The 16854-nt window shown below is 30.9% G+C and overlaps 1 protein-coding gene across 1 annotated transcript in view; it reads right to left on the bottom strand.

Annotated features, from left to right (window-relative positions):
• LOC129218120 (mitochondrial folate transporter/carrier-like) overlaps positions 1 to 16587 on the bottom strand; it is a 70000-nt gene extending 53413 nt beyond the window's left edge. Inside the window, exons 1-2 of the mRNA XM_054852327.1 lie at positions 16350 to 16587; positions 8203 to 8356 (exon numbers count right to left, since the gene is read on the bottom strand). Coding sequence (XP_054708302.1) covers positions 8203 to 8356; positions 16350 to 16503 — 308 coding nt within the window. The 5' untranslated portion in view covers positions 16504 to 16587. The remainder of the gene's footprint in view (positions 1 to 8202; positions 8357 to 16349) is intronic.
• Positions 16588 to 16854: the final 267 nt, after the last annotated feature.

The raw sequence follows: 16854 nt of genomic DNA, 5'->3' as shown, positions 1-16854 counted from the left end.
AAAATTAATTTACTTAATGTATCAGAGATCAAGAGCAAACCATTAATTTTTTTTTTTGCTTTATTTTTTAAAGTTCTTAAATATTTTTTTTCTCCATTTGAAAAACAGCGATAGTAAATATCATACAAATAAGTTGTGCTTCAAAATACTATCTTAATTTAAAAACAAATAACAACCAAATAACTCGGTCTTTCAAATCTAAAATACTGTGAGCATTAATAAGCAAAACAAGAAAAGTTATTAAAAATAATTCATTCTAAGCCAGAAATATAGCAACAAGATTTCTACAGTGGTTAGGTATGATAAAACAGAGCCTGCGCAAAGCATTTGTCACCACGCCAAATGCTATAAAACTATAACAGCGAAAAAACTTCAGTTGGGCAAAAATATTATCTAACATAAAATTCTTAGAATTTTCCACAAAAAACAGAAATAAGATTTTTCCTCAATCCTCAAAACTATTATTAGAAATTCTGTAATAAAAAATAATAAATTAGGAACTCAATGTCTAATGCATTGTTATTAAGTGTTTATTAAACTTAAGTGTAAACTGCATAATGAAAATAATAAGCACTTACAATGCATATTTTATAAAATTATTCCAGTTTTCTGACTGAAGTGAAAAAAAAAAAAATATTCACCGTTAAAAATTTATTAAATTTAGTTATTAAAAGTTTTGGAATAAGGCTAAAACTTTTAAAATTTGGCTAATTGTTGACTAGCAATTAGAGATCTGTAGTGCAGGCTTTGATAAAATACTTCAAAAAAAAATGATTTCTACACTCTGCAGGATGTAACTTCTAACAAAGCTAACAATTTTCTGCAAAGCAAACAAAGTTGAAAGCTTTTCATTTATTTATATATATTTTTTAATGGATGCCTCAATTGCCAAATCGATTAACTCCACTTTTTAAAAAAATCCTCATTTCTGCTTTAATAGTCTTTTATCAATGCTTAGTACGTGAATTTATTAAATTTGGGTTCAGTATCTTTCTGAGCATGTGACAGCAGAAAATGTAACACGAGGGCCATTACTCTTATGTATAACACCATCTTCTTCATAACTATTATCTACTTTTGTTTAATGGAGTTAGTCAATTTGTCAAGTGAGGCATCCAAATATCTCATTAGAAATTTTTAAATTACTATTTAATTTTAATTTATTCTCTTTTTCCAAATGATGATCAAACAAAAGTGCTAATTTCATTCAAGTTCAGTCTGCAAAAAAGATTTATCAATAATTCATTAAGAATAGATTAAAATAAAAAGGCATTCTAAGCTGATATGATAAAAATAACTTCCACATTTAAAATTAATTGAAATACTCGCAGGATAGAAAAGGATTATAATATCAATTTTGAGAAGAAAAAACTTTTTCAGCTAACTTTTACTTCAGTTTTGAAACAAAACTGAAAAGAAAAGTTCCTCAAAATATCTAACAAAAATAATAATAAATTACGCAAAAGGATTGAAATCTGAAATACAGCAAGCAATTTTCTGCAACACATGTTGCTAAAGTTTGCATACTTCTTTTTATTACTTCATTATTTTTAAATTAATTTCAAATAATAAATCAAATGTTAATTTGTTTCAAATATGATACTTTCCTTAAAGTAAGTTTATTGCAATGAAAAAGCCATTTCATACAAGGATGTGATAGTTTTAAAACTTAATAATGGTATTATTTTCGGATGCAAAAGGATTGAAGTCTAAAATACAATAATCAGTTCTCAGCAAAGCTCAAGTTAAATCAGGGGTGCCCCCTTCCCCTCAGAAAAAGGGCGCACCGCCGCTAAATTTTGCAAAGACCCCCCCCCCCCAATATAAACAAGAGCCTCAGCCCCCTAAATATGAAAAAAAAAAAAAAAACTCTCAAGACAACTCTCCTTAAAAATTTCAATGGCGCAGTCTGTGTCATGACCCCCCCCCCCCCCTTAGTCGGCACCCCTGGTTAAATAAATACCTTTGTGCATGAAAAGTAAAATAAGAAGTAACAACGTTAAGTTGGCATAGTATTATTATTTTATAATTTTCAGTTCTGTTTTTTCAATGCTTTTCAAAAAATGTTTTATTTAAACTTTAAACAAATTAAAAATCAAATGCTTATTTTTTTCTACCCTAAAACTAAGTTCATAAAAAAATAAAGTAATAAAAAAATAAATAAAATTGAAATACATTATATTGCAATAAAAAGAAAGCTATCCTACACTGGCATATGATTGCTCCAAAACTAAAAAATATTTGAAAGATGCAAAAAGAATGAAATATTACACGAAAATTAAAGTTTGCTAAAAGAAAAAAAAAGATAATAAAAATAAAATTAAAATACATTATTGCAGTACAAGAAGCTAACCTATACTTCTATATGAGAGCTTCGAAAGTAAAAAATACATGAAATATTTGAAGGATGCAAAAAGATTGAAATCTCATACACAGCGATCAATTTTCGGAGAAGCAGGTGGCTCCGTGTTCGCAAACTTTTATTTTTCCATTACTTTATTTATTATAAACAGCTTTTCAATAAATGATCTATTTTAGCTCACAACAAATTAAAAATCTAATGCTTACGCCCTTTCGATTCGATATTTCCCTGAAATTAAGTTCGCAAAAAGAAAAAAATAATAATAAACATAAAATAAATTATTTAAATAAAAAAAAGCTGTCCTACATTCCCATATAATAGCTTCCAAACTGAAAAATAACTGAAATATTTGAAAGATGCAAAAAGATTGAAATCTTATGCACAGTGATCAATTTTCCGCAAAGCACGTGGCTCCATGTTCGCATACTTTTATTCTTTCATTAATTTAGTTTAAACAGCTTTTCAATAAATGTTAAATCAAATGCTTATGCCTTTCCGATACGATATTCCCTGAAATAAAGGTCACAAAAAGAAAAAATAATAATCATAAAATGAATTATGAAAATGATAAAAGATGTCCTACATTTGCATATAAGAGCTTCCATACTGAAAAATAATTGAAATATTTGAAAGATGCAAAAAGATTGATATCTTATACACAGCAACGAATTTTCCGCGAAGCTCGTGGCTCCATGTTTGCACATTTTTTATCGTTTTAATCTTCGATTTCTTTAACAGGTTTTCAACAAATATTCTATTTTAATTCTGAAGTAACTGAAAAGCAAATGTTTATCCCTTTCCAATTTGATACTTCCCCCTGAAATTAAGTTCACAAAAGCAAAAAAAAAGAAGAAAAATAAAACTACATTTGCACAATAAAAAAAGTCTATTCTGTATTGATAGCTACTGAACTTTACAGCTTATCCTAGAAATGGTGACACAAAAGGCTTAAGGACTATCCCTCCCCCCCACAAGCTTCACACAATAGCTCTTTGAAAAAAAAAAAAACTGCACATAGGGGAGTGGTTTATTGCACTACTCTCCATTGACAAAACTCCTTTTTTTCCGCCATTTTTCTGATCTTTAGAAGCGATCTGATTGGTCAAGCTGCGTACGTTTGCGAAACGAAATTCCGCGAACTGAAATCGTTTCAACAAGCGTCAAAAGTAAGATTTTCATAGCACTCGCGGAAAAAAAAGAGAGATTTTACAGACTAAATCATGAAAATAGAGACTTAAGAGACACTCAAATAAAAAAGAGACAAATAGCTAGAAAAGAGACTAGTTCCGAGGCCTGTAATGAAATCATGTTTGAGGATGAGGAATCTCATATGTTTATAAAAAATGTCAATAATAGCTGCATTGGAGTTTTTGACAGGTTTCTGACAGTTTCGACAGGTTTTTGACATGCCATGTTAAAAACTGATTTGTGACGTCAAAAACCCAACCCTGACTGTAACCCGATAAAAACAAGTACTGTTACAATGGAATCACAAAGTATGAGCTTTTGAATGATTTTTGTTCAGATTTTATGACAATCTAAAACCCAGGAAAAATTTTCCTCATCGCACTTTTTCACAAATTCACGCGATTGCTACACAAAATCTAACGGACTCAAATTCAGAACAATACTTGAATATATTAAGGGCCAAAAGTACCTTAAGTGCCTAAAATTTCAGGCTTCCAGTGTAATAAAATTTTCTCTAAACTTGGCAATTTGGCACAAATAGCTGATCCGCCACTTTGGATCACATTTTTGGGAGATCCTAAATCCTCAGGATTTGGAAGATGAAAATTTGCATATGTTAGTTTGAAAAGCATCTCTACACCTCTATAAAATTTCATCCAAATCAAAGATGGTTGAGTGGGGACCCCTAGGTCACTTGACATTTAATGACTGATATTTAACACTTCAGAATCATAAGAAAATCAAAATAATAAAGGAAAAAAAGAACAAACGATTTTGTTCAGTTATAAACTCAATTAATCCAACTGGATTTCTGATTCACCCTTGCAGAGAACGCATATGTGTGGCTACTAATGGCTGAATGTTTAAGGTAGGTGCAAATGGAAGCACATGAAACTGAACCACAAATGGAGGACAGCACCTTTGGCCTTTTCCACTGAATGTGTTATCCCATTTCAAGCATGATACTGATAAGGAATGGACCGGTGAAAGGGCAAGGCTGAAATGGGAAGCTATTCCAGGGAGCCCATTATACAGAACAATAGGAAGAAAAGATTAAGAGGAAAGAGAGAAGAAAGGGAACAAAACGTTGTGCTAGTGATGTCTCCAGTACCTATTCAGGGGTCTGTCCAGGATTTTTCTCAGGGTCTGTTTTTTGAGAAAAATCAAATAATTTCGTTAGAAAAAAAAAAGAAAAATTGTAAAAACAAAATTTTAAAGTTTTGAGATGGCGCAACTGCATTATTGAAATTTTTAGTTGGGTGTTTTTTTCTTTTCTGTTGAGTATATCATTATTGAGGGTTTTCTTAGTATTTGAGGGAGGGTGGCATCGCTCTCTGGGAGATGGGCATCTCTCAAGTATCAATATCAGGGGTCTGTCCAGGATTTTTCACAGGGTCCGTTTTTTGTGAAAAAACAAATAATTTTGTGAAAAATGAATTAATTTTGTGAAAAATCAAAAAATTTCGAAATTTTTTTTTGTTTTGTTAAAACGAAATTTTAGAATTTAGAGATGGCACAAACTGCATCAATTAAACTTAAAGTTGAGTGTTTTCTTCTTCTATGACGAGAAAATCATTCTGGATTTTTTTTTCTGATATTTGGCGGGGGGGGGGGGCATCGCACTTTCAAGTATCAATATTTATCTACCATTCTGCATTATGTTAAATTATACTAGATATATTTCTGTACAGTATTTAAAATAATTGTAACAAAAATATAAATAAATAAAACAAAATTCAGAATAGGGTTCAGCATTCAACCTTTTGACCCAACACACTCTTAAAAAGCACGAAATTTCGTTTTTAACTTATAAATTCCGTGATTTTAACAAAAATAAGAAGATATTTCAATTGTTTACCTCTTAACAAAGCGTAATAATCATCAAAAATTCGAAAAATCGGATTCCCATAGCCGATGCAAAGAGATCGCAATTCTCAAAGTGAAGGCATCAAAAGTATAAAAACGGCTTGTAAAAGAAATATTTTCGATACAATTATTTTAAAATTGCATTTTAGAGTCCTATGATAACATATCATTAATATCTGTGAACACAGTTGACCCCCCAAAAAAATAATAATAAAATAAAATAAACCATCTATTCAGCATTTTAATTTTTGACTCATAACAGAAAATGGAATTTTGCTTTAAAAACTTGAAATGAGAGTTCTAACAGAAATAAAAAAGAGACTTTTCATTTATTTGAATCCAAATAAAGCGAAGTTAGCTTGAAAAAAGAACAAAATATGATTCTCATATCGGATGTTAAAAGATTGCATTTTTCAAAATGGAGACATCTAAAGAAAAAAAACGGTAATTAAAAGAGTTTGCTTAAAGTTAATCATCCTTGTTAGCATCGAAAAATCAAAACCCATATAATTTTCTCCCAAAATAACAAGTGAACACCGCACTGTAAAAACGGAAATATTGACAAGCCGACAAAATGATGAGAATATTTTCTAATCTCATTATTAAAGGTTCAACGCCAGACGCTAAGTGGTGATAGTTTTGAAGTTGGTAACCCTATCTGAAGCGATCATATTTTTTCCTCACCCTTACTATCCCTTTGCAGTTCTAAGTTCATTTTGCAGATATATATTATTATTGTTTATTAAATCATGAGCGGAGAAAAGTGCTTACCAATGCCTTTTCAGAAAAGTTTACAACAACACCGCTGTTAATTAGCTAAAACAAACAACCATTATATTTATTTGGCAGTAGCAATTATTTATCGCTTGCAGGAGCATCGCAAGAGTGCCGATTTTTTCTTTTCTTTTTTTTTTTTCAAAATTAGCCGATTTTGTATAAGCTGATCCCTCTATTTTGACTTAAAAAAAGGTTCCAAAAATTATCGGTTTATACACAGAAATATGCGTTATTTTGCTTTCAGATTTGCTCTTTCAATAAACAATTTGTGACAGATCCGATTTTGTTTATCAGAATTTTGTGAAGGGTCCGTTTTGTTTGATCGGGATTTTGTGAAAGGTCCGTTTTGTTTGATCGGGATTTTGTGAAAGGTCCGTTTTGTTTGATCGGATTTTTGTGAAGGGTCCGTTAACGGACCCAAATATCCTCTGGCCAGACCCCTGAATATCTATATTATATACCATTCTACATTGTATTAAATTGTACTAGAAATATATGTGTAGTGTTTAAATCAGTCACGGGTTCAGCATTTAACTTTGTGAATCAAGACGCTCTAATCAGTACAAAATTTCTTTTAAAACTTATAAATTTAGTAGTTTCAACAAAAATATAAAGTTATTTTATTTGTTTACATCTTAACAAATCATACTAGACATCAAGAATTTGCAAAATTCGATTCCCATGGCAGATGCAAAGAGATTGCAATCCTCTAAAGGCATCAAAAGTATAAAAACGACTTGTAAAATAAATATTTTTTGTAAAATTATTTTGAAATTGCATTTTAGAGGCTTATGATAAACATATCATTAATATTTATCGACATAGTCAACGTAAAAATAAAATTAAACCATCGATTTAGCATTTTAATTTTTGACTCACAAAAGAAAATGGAATTTGGCTTTAAAAACTTGAAATAAGCATTGTGACAGAAATAAAGAGACTTTTCATTTATTTCCATCTTAATAAAGCGAAGTGTTTGTGCTGCCTTTTCAGAAGTTTATATCAACACCACTGCAAAAGAGCTAAGATAAAACAAACATGCAAAATTATTTGAAACAAAACTGACTTTCAGCTGTTAATTTCTTTTAAAGAAATAAACATGCATTATATTTATTTGGTAGTATTAGTTATTTATCGCTTGCAGGAGCATCACAAAAGTACCTTTTTTTTTTTTTTTTTTTGCAAAATTAGCAGATTCTGTATAAGGTGATCTCTCTAATTTAACTTTAAAAAGGGTTCCAAACATTGTTGGTTGTGGAAACATGCATTATTTTGATTTCAGATTTTACTCTTTCAATAAACAATTTGTGAAAGTTCCCCTTTGGCTCATCAGAATTTTGTGAAAGATCCGTTCTGCTCGATTGGTCCGTTAACGGATCCTAATTTCCTCTGGATAGACCCCTGTATTATATTACGCAGGGGGAGGGGGGACGTGGCGATAATCTCAGGAAGAGTAGGAAATAGATGTTTGAAAACAAATCTTCTGAAACTGGGAGCTGGACATTGAGGGGGGAAGCAAAAAGTAAGGCATCAGAATGACGACTGGGTTTAAAATTGGGGTCGTCAAAATGAAACTTATAGTTGCAAATTACGACTAAAAACTGTTAATTTCGAGCACTGTTTAAAATATACACTTTTTTGCATCAACATCTTTTTTCTTTATTAGTTTTGTTCATAGATACATAAAATAATCAATGTCGTTTCAACAAGAAAAAAAATATTCTGCATTTCAGATTGTTTAATGTTATTTCCCAATTGGGTTTAAAACTAATTTTAAACTTCGTTCTTCAAAATTTTTCAGTGTGAAGCACATAGGGCCTACCTCTTCAAGGAGTAATTTAAACCCTTATAGTCTCTGGTACAGTGGGATCCCTATTACCCAAGCTCTGCACACTTACAACCAGTACCCCAATTTAACAACTTTTTTTTCCAGAAGTAAAAAAACAGGTGTAATTCAGAATCCTTTTTTTTTTTCAAAATAAAATATACGTTTAATGTACTTAACTTACAAAAGGAAGTAGAATCCCCAAGCTAGGCCAGCACCCCAGCAGTTAGGAGTAACACCTTTATACAGGCCACGTACACCTTCGTCTCTCAAAATTGTGGTGACAGCATTGCCTAAGCCGTGATAGCTAGGCCTGGTTAATAGTTGACCATCATTAACTAAAAATGAAATAAAACCAGTCAGAAAGTTGAGAAATCAAACCTAGTTAGGATAAGAAAACAGCTAATGTACTTAAATGTACATCATTCAGTAATGAATAAAAAATTCTAATAAATACCTAAATGTTTTTTTATTTGAATAAATGTTTTTGTGGTGCGTGTGGGGTATAAGAGCAACGTTTTATCAATAGAAATTTTGAGTTTCGAAAAAAAGTTTTTCTTTTTTATTTGGCCTAGCATTAGAAGTGCTGGTTCACACTTTCAGACAGAAGTCGGCACTGGTTGCTGTTGTTCAAATTATATAAATCTTTTTTTACAAATTTTTGACCTATATGGAAAAATATAAGAGGGAGTGCGACTTGAAAACTCAACTTTTGATTTATTTGGGACACCCTAATACACACACACACCGTAAGAGGATTGAAGGAAAAAAGGTTTAGACTGATAAATTAGCTCATCTGAAGACCTAAGAATTGTCTATTATTTCATTTTTTTCCCCAAAAATGTTTGTTATCATACTCTCATACACTGTGATGCTCGTATTTATTGTAAGCCTGCCAGAACAGTTTAATATTATCCTCTTCTATTACATTTACAGTAGCTTCTCTATTTTGTGAATACTGTAAAAGATTATTTTCGCGAGGCTTTAATTTTCATGATTTTCGCGTGCCCGTTGTAATCACGAAAATTTAAGCCTCACGAAATATTTTTGTTTTCCAATTTTCGGTCTGTTCATATAAAACTCACAAAATTTTCGAAATCACTGATATCTTCATTTTCGCAAAATAATTCCTTTTTTCAATATAAATCAGACATGTGATTTTTCAGTATTTTTACTGAATTCAGTATTTTTTGAGAGAGCAAAATACTGTGTGCAGAAAAAAAGAATGGGCATTAGAAGCTAAATTCAACATGCTCCAGTTAGTTTTATGCGTTTCAAAATCACCAATGTCTTCATTTTTGCAAAATAAGTATTTTTTTTGCAAAATATTATCGAAATATGAAAAATACGATGGCTAACAATCTAATGGTGTCAAACAGATAGAACATATGACGTCGAAATGATATGCTTTAGGTCAGCTCGTATTTTTATGAGTCTTTTTTGTCATTTCATACGCTGATGTACTTGTGTAAAATTTGCGCCAGTCAAATTCATTTGAACCTTGTTTTTTTTTTTTTTAAGTTTATTTAAACGTAATTTTCAGAAATTGCTACAAACTACTATTTTTTGTAATTAACTACTCACTACACTACCTTTTTAAAAAAGTAGTGTGCTACACTACAAACTACTAAAAAATGTAGCTACTATAGTAGCGCCGCTACTTGTAGCGAGCTACTTCCAACCACTGGTTCAAACTAGTTTTCTTGTTATCGGTCTCACGCAGGAGAGATTCTTGTTTTTTCGTGCAATATACCTTACAGGAAAGCTTATTTTGTGGTAGTTTAAACTCAGTAGTTGTGTTTTGATGAATAAATACTAGAAAATGCCAGTTTCTTTAAACTCGAACATTAATTAAAAGTAAACTCCAACTTAGTGCATATCTGTAAGGTGCCATTGTCATATGTTGTTTTGTTTCAGACTGAGTGTGAGGATTTGTGCCGTAAAAAGGTAAGTTCTTTTTTTTTAAATTCAAAAAAAACTCTCGCTTTCAAAATTCTTTGTTTTTACAAAATCTTAAGGGTTTCTTGTAGTTTTTAACTTCATTTTTACTGTATGTAAATTAATTTTACAAAAATAGTACAGTTATTTTATTCTAAAATTTAATTCTTATCGATGTCACGAATTATTTAGACACATTTAGTGATGTAAAATACCTGGGTATTTATTTTTTGGGGTAAATACCCAAATTGGGTATTTACCTGGGTATTTATTTCAAAAATTTATATTCAACTAAAATACTTTTCTGTATGTATTCCACAATGTATATATATAACCAACCATATACAAAACAATAAATTTTTGCCCAAAAATTGTATTTTGATCACATATTAAAAGAATTATTGTGTGAAACTACTTAGCAATCTAATATGATATTCACATTAAATGTGCTGGATATGCTTAATCAATGTTGATAGCCAAATTTCAGATATAAAAAGCCACTCTACAAAAATAAAAAGCTTAACTGGTTACAAAAAAAAAAAAAAAAGCAAACATCAACTTTTTAAAGTCCTAGTCTTTATAACCCAGTAATATGTCCCTGCATGACATCAAAATGTGAAGAAATGTTGCTCAATTTGTTGTTACTATTTATTTATCTGCATCTTTTGCAGAAATTTCCTCCAAACTTAGTTCAAGTGTTCAGGCATATTATGCAGATAACGTAGTCCTTAGTTGGCTTATTTCATTTTGATATTTTGACTTTCTCTTTTTATTGTACTTCAAGCATATGTACTGAGTATGAGAAAAAATAGAGACGTTACAGCTGTTTTACAATGTCTTAATTTAAAGAAAAAAACAATTTAATTCTAAAAATAAATGCAGTACAACATAAATGTTCGCATAAAAATACTTCATCATTCCTTTTTCAGTAAAGTGTGTTTGAAGATGTTTTACGGTTTATGTTTTTTAAAAAGGAAATCATCACCTTTTGATACCACCTTAATTCTTTTGGCAAAATGCGCAGTTATTAGGGGATTTACCCTGCCTTCGGATAAATACCCAAAAAAACATTTACCTTCCTACCCTACATCACTAATTGCATGTATTAAAAATAGTTTGAATAAATTTTCATCATGAAGTACCGAGGAGCAAATGAGCAAGGCAACAAAAAGCAATATTTTGATTTTTTTTTTTTTTTTTTGCTTATGGGTCATTCCATGTCAAATCAACCAATCACTCAAAATGACCATCTCAGATTTTCATGAAACTTTCAAGGATTATACTGTTTGACATTCTAAATTCAGATCTACTTTTAAAAAAAATCTATCTTTTTTGGGTAATGAGTTATTAATTTTTTTAATGTGTAAAAACTCACGTTTTTTTTACTCATCTGTTGTGCTTAAAAATGCTAATTTTAATTCTATGGGGTCAATACAGTTGGTTAACAGCTCATTTTAAAAAGAATTGCATGAGCTTTAATTTGACATGCAACTTGCACATTTACCTTGAATTTTAAATATTTTTTTAAAATTTTAAAATTTAATTTTTTTTAAAGTTAGTGTCCTTTAAAAATTTTGAATAAAATATATGTTTTTTAGGTACAGATGTGATATACCCCCCCCCCCCATTCGATTTTTTTGCACAAAATTAAAATATTTTTCTTGCCAATAAGGCGATAATTTTTTATGCATGGCATCCCTGGCCAAACTAACCTGTGTTTAGCAACCAGAAGGCAATCTTATAGATCTGTTCAAACTTGTTTACTTGGGTTGTTTGGGTTTCACGCAGGAGAGATACTTGGTGTTGTTTCGTGCAATATACCTTACAGGAATGCTTATTTTGTGTTAGTTTAAATTCAGTAGTTGTGTTTTGAAGTAAAAACATTAGAAAATGCCAGTTTCTTCAAACTTGAAGGTTAATTAAAAGTTAACTCCAACGTGGTGTGTATCTGTAACGTGCCATTGTCATATGATGTATTGTTTTAGACTGAGTGTGAATATTTATACCATATAAAAAGGTAAGTTCTTTATTTTAGAATTCAAAAAAAACCTCTCACTTCCAAAATTCTTTGTTTTTACAAATCCTTGAGGGGTTCTTGTAGTTTTTATCTTTATTTTTACTGTATGTAAATTAATTTTACAGAAATAGTAGGTTATTTTGTTCTAAAAGTTAATTCTTATCGATGCCACGAATTATTTAGACATTCTATTAACGTGCCTCCTTTAGGTACTGAATTTTATGTTAACAATTTAAAGTTCTTTCGGTTGTACTCTTAAAAATGCTGAATTTTATTAATAAATCTGCACAATAATGGTGCATATTTCACACTTAAAACTGTGCCATTATTGTACACTGAACGGAAGGAGCCACCCTTGGGTGTCTCCATGAAAATATACATAACTGTGACCATACTCCGACTGTAATGTATATTAACAGTCGAAGGGATAACGGACCGAGCGGAGCGAGGTCCTGGCGAGCCAGAGGTCTCATAGTACTTTCGTAATGAGACCGAGGCAGGGCCGGCGAGCCGAGGTCTCATTACGAAAGTACTATGAGACCGAGGGCTCGTATCCCGGAGAAATGATGAAAAAAAAATTAATGCATTAATTTCGACTTGTAATTAATACAATAATGGGACCGAGGGCTCGTATCCTGGAGAAATGATGAAAAAAAAATTAATGCATTAATTTCGACTTCTAATTAATACAATAATTTATTTCATTGTATTTTAATATGTTTACAAAAAACCCCGGCCCTGTACATTTTTGAAGCATATATTCGTGATGTTTTTTGTTGTGCTTTTATGTTGTTTTTATATATATTGTGTTCTGAAGTGCTTTGATCATGTTTTTTTATCTGATTTTTTCCTGTTGGCACTAAAAAAGCATCGCTAAGAACGATGTATGACATATGTCGTCATACATTGTTTTCTTGGCGACGCTTTCTTGGCGCCAACAGGAAAAAGTCGCCAAGGGTGGGGTATATCACATCAGTTCCGTTTTTTAATATGTTTTAGTTGATTTATCCTAAAAATTTCAGAGTGGGGACATGATGGGATCAGCAGTTATAGCAAATATAATGCAATGACACTTTTTTTGAATATATATATATATATATATATATATATATATATATATATATATATATATATATATATATATATATATATATATATATATATATGTGTGTGTGTGTGTGTGTTTTCATTAAATATTACTCCTTTTCACACCACACAAAAGAAGAGATAGTAAGCAAACATGATGATGCTGATGATTTGGATTTGAATGATATAGTTGGTTTTGTAATATGTGTATATAATAATGAATGAGGAACTGATGTGATATACCCCACCCTTGGCGACTTTTTCCTGTTATTTTGAAATAAATTTAAATTGTTAAAAATAGTTTTATGCATTTAAAAAAGTATTTTTTATTTATTTGTTTTTTTAATTTTTAAACAAAAATACTAAGTAGCACCATTGTATTATTTGCTATAACTGCTGATCCCATCATGTCCCCACTCTGAAATTTTTAGGATAAATCAACTAAAACATATTAAAAAACATATATTTTTTCAAAATTTTTAAAGAACACTAACTTAAAAAAAATTTAATTTAAAAAAAATTAAAAATGCAAGAAAAATATGCAAGTTGCATGTCAAATTAAAGCTCATGCAATTCTCTTTAAAATGAGCTATTAACCAACTGTATTGACCCCATACAACTAAAATTGTAGCATTTTTAAGCACAACAGATGAGTAAAAAAAACGTGTTTTTTACAGATTTAAAAGATTAATAACTCATTAACCAAAAGAAATATTTTTTTTTAAAGTAGATCTGAATTTAGAATGTCAAACAGTATGATCCCTGATATCCTGTCAAACAGTATAATCCTGAGATGGTAAATTTGAAAATAATTTTTCGGTTGATTCGACATGAATGACCCTTATTAATGTGAAAATTGTTTCTATATTTGCCACATTATCACTTAAACAGCAATAAAATAAATAACATCATAGTCTTAATAACTTCTCAGTTTATTCTTCCAAACATCCCTCATGCTTCCTTTTTTTTTTTTCTCATTTTGGATTATGACTAACCTAGATTGTGATTTTGAAATCCTGAAGTTCATCATTGAATAGCTTATACTTCTCCAATTATGACATTAGAAAGAAAGATTCTTTGGTTCACGATATGTTTCCTTCATAATTTCATCAAGTCCTTCAATAAAAATTATTATAAACTCTGTAATACATCCTATGCATGTATCAGTTTTACCAATTATTTCATATTTAGGTTCTTTAAAAAAAATTTCATTCACTTTTTGCATTTTTTTTTTTTTTTTTTTTTGTAAAATACCCAGTTTTTGGGTATTTACCCAGGCCTTGGGTAAATACTCTAAAAATATTTACCTACCCGCTGGGTATTTACCCGATCCACATCACTAGACACATTCTATAAATGTGTCTCCTTTAGGTACTAAATTTCTGAAAATAAGTTGACTCTAGCATTTTATAAAAATAGGAAGGTGTTATTTCATGTAATATATAATACATATTTTGAAAGCATGTCTGGATAGCAAATTAATGTATGATATTTTTGATTATTATGTATGTATTGTTAATGTTTGGGATGTTCTTTTGAGACATTTCTACTTTTCATACATCAAAATTAGAGTAACTATGCGTTTTTTTTTGGCTGAAATAGTTATTGATTTTAGGGATGTTTTCTGTTTTAAACATCCCAATTTGAATCGCTTTGCTCTATTTTAGCAAAGTATAAAAAAAAGTTTTTACTCGATGAAATGCATGTTGGAAAATAGGTTTTATTTCTATTGGTATATATTTCATTGGTGAGCTGTTATAGTAATTTGTTAATTTAAGCATTTTAAATACTTTCTAGTAATTTTTATTTGTGTAAAATTTTTTTCTAGTTTCTGGTATTTCTGAAGCGTATATTCGCGATGTTTTTCGTTGTGGTTTTATGTTGTTTTTATATATATTGTGTTCTGAAGTACTTTGATCATGTTTTTTTATCTGAATTTCCTATTGGCGCTAAAAAAGCATCGCTAAGAACAATGTATGACATATGTCATCATACATAGTTTTCTTGGCGATGCTTTCTAGGAGCCAACAGGAAAAAATCGCCAAGGGTGGGGATATGACATTCATTTCAGATTATCTGACCTAGCCCTGGACCCTTAACTTGCCTAAATGCGGCTTAAATGGCTTTTTTTTTTTTTGATGGCTTTAATTACAAACAACTTCCAACAGGACCGCATCATCCCCACCCCAGGTTAATATTGAGATGATAGTTTTAAAATGAGGTTTCTGGAGGGAAAGCTCACAAATTTTCCATACCCTTTCTCCGACACATTCAAAAATAGCTTAAAATTAGATTTTTAGAGCCTCAATGGCAAAATATTTTCAGGAAGGTGTTTCCAAGCTCTCTTACTTTCCCCTTGAATGTTAGCAAGCATTGCCTAAAGGTGCATTTTTAGGCTGGACAACAGAAAAGCTAGATAAGCACCCACCCCCAAAACATTTTGATTTCCAAGCTTAATTTTGAAAAGTATTTTGGGGTCAGCATCCAAACTATAGCCTAAAATGCGTTTTTATGACCTTAGTTTTTAAAAATTACTCTAAAATTTCCATCCCCCCCCCCCCCTATCCTAAGTCCTAAATCCATTCCCGTCGCCTAATGTTGCTAAAATTGAGTTTTTAAAACTTCATTTTAATAACATTTCTGGAGAGTTTGTTAAAAAATATCAGACTGCCCCTCCCAAAATCATTGGCTAGATTCCCCGCTGTGTCCAACTGGTACTCTTTCTTAATTTGATACAGATATGGAAATCCTATGGCAGCAAGGTTTTGAATGCTGAAATTTCTTTAGTGGCAGAGTACTAACTTCTCCAAATTTCGTTTACTTTTGCAAAAATGTAATATTGTTTTCTGCCTGTTGGCACTCATTTTGTAAATTTTTACAAGCTTTGAAGCAAGCCCTTCAACAAATAGATTGATCCCCCCCCCCCCCCATTTGTTTTTGCAAACTTCATGTATCTACTAAAAGTGGGCGAGGTTCTTTGCTATTCTTTAGTATTTATATCCAGAGGTGGATTTACCTTGTCGCAATTGGGAGCCCCCTCCCCCCCCCCTATATGGGGCCCCATGTAGATTCAAAATACACATGGTCAGTTTTGCATAATTCTGTAATACTCCGAAACCTGTAGATCAGCCGCGGTCTTTGTCCCCCCGCCTGAAAAAATTTGAACTGACTGTTGTTTAGGGGCGGGGGGATAAATCCAAAGCAGAAAAATGTATTTCAGAAAACACTATAAATAAAATTTTCAATACATTTCGAGAAAGAGATTTTCAAAAAGAATGAAATAAACAAACCAGCAAATCTTATTTTAAGCAAATCGAGTGGATGAAGCACCAAAGTTGATGTAACCCCACCACTGACACCAGCAATTAAGTGTTCAACTTTGATATGAGTAAATAAACTACTCATTGAATTACGATTTTGTTGCGTTGCCATAAAACAACGCATGACTAGAAAACATGAGTATTTTCAAGAGAGAATTAAACATAAGTGTCCCAAGCTCGAGCTTCAAGGAAATCGGTCAATGCAGGAACGATCCTTCCTGACAGATAAACGGGAGGCAACCCTATATTTTGGCGCTAAATGATATCATTCTAAGACTTGGCGACAAGGATTCTTCCTGTACCTCGTGCTTGGTTTAAAAAATGGCTTGAAGAATGTAGTAATGTGTTAATGTGTTTATTATGATGAGATTTTTACAATTAAATATGCATGAAAGTAAGTGAAACATTTTCTTGGATGTGACTATAGTAAGTTGTATCTTTTTGTTTTTTTTATTTTGAAAAAGAACATGTTCCT

Source organism: Uloborus diversus, chromosome 3 (assembly GCF_026930045.1).
Source record: "Uloborus diversus isolate 005 chromosome 3, Udiv.v.3.1, whole genome shotgun sequence".
NCBI lineage: Eukaryota > Metazoa > Arthropoda > Arachnida > Araneae > Uloboridae > Uloborus > Uloborus diversus.
Note: the sequence above shows the minus strand (reverse complement) of the source record. Positions and strands in the feature narration are given on the sequence as shown.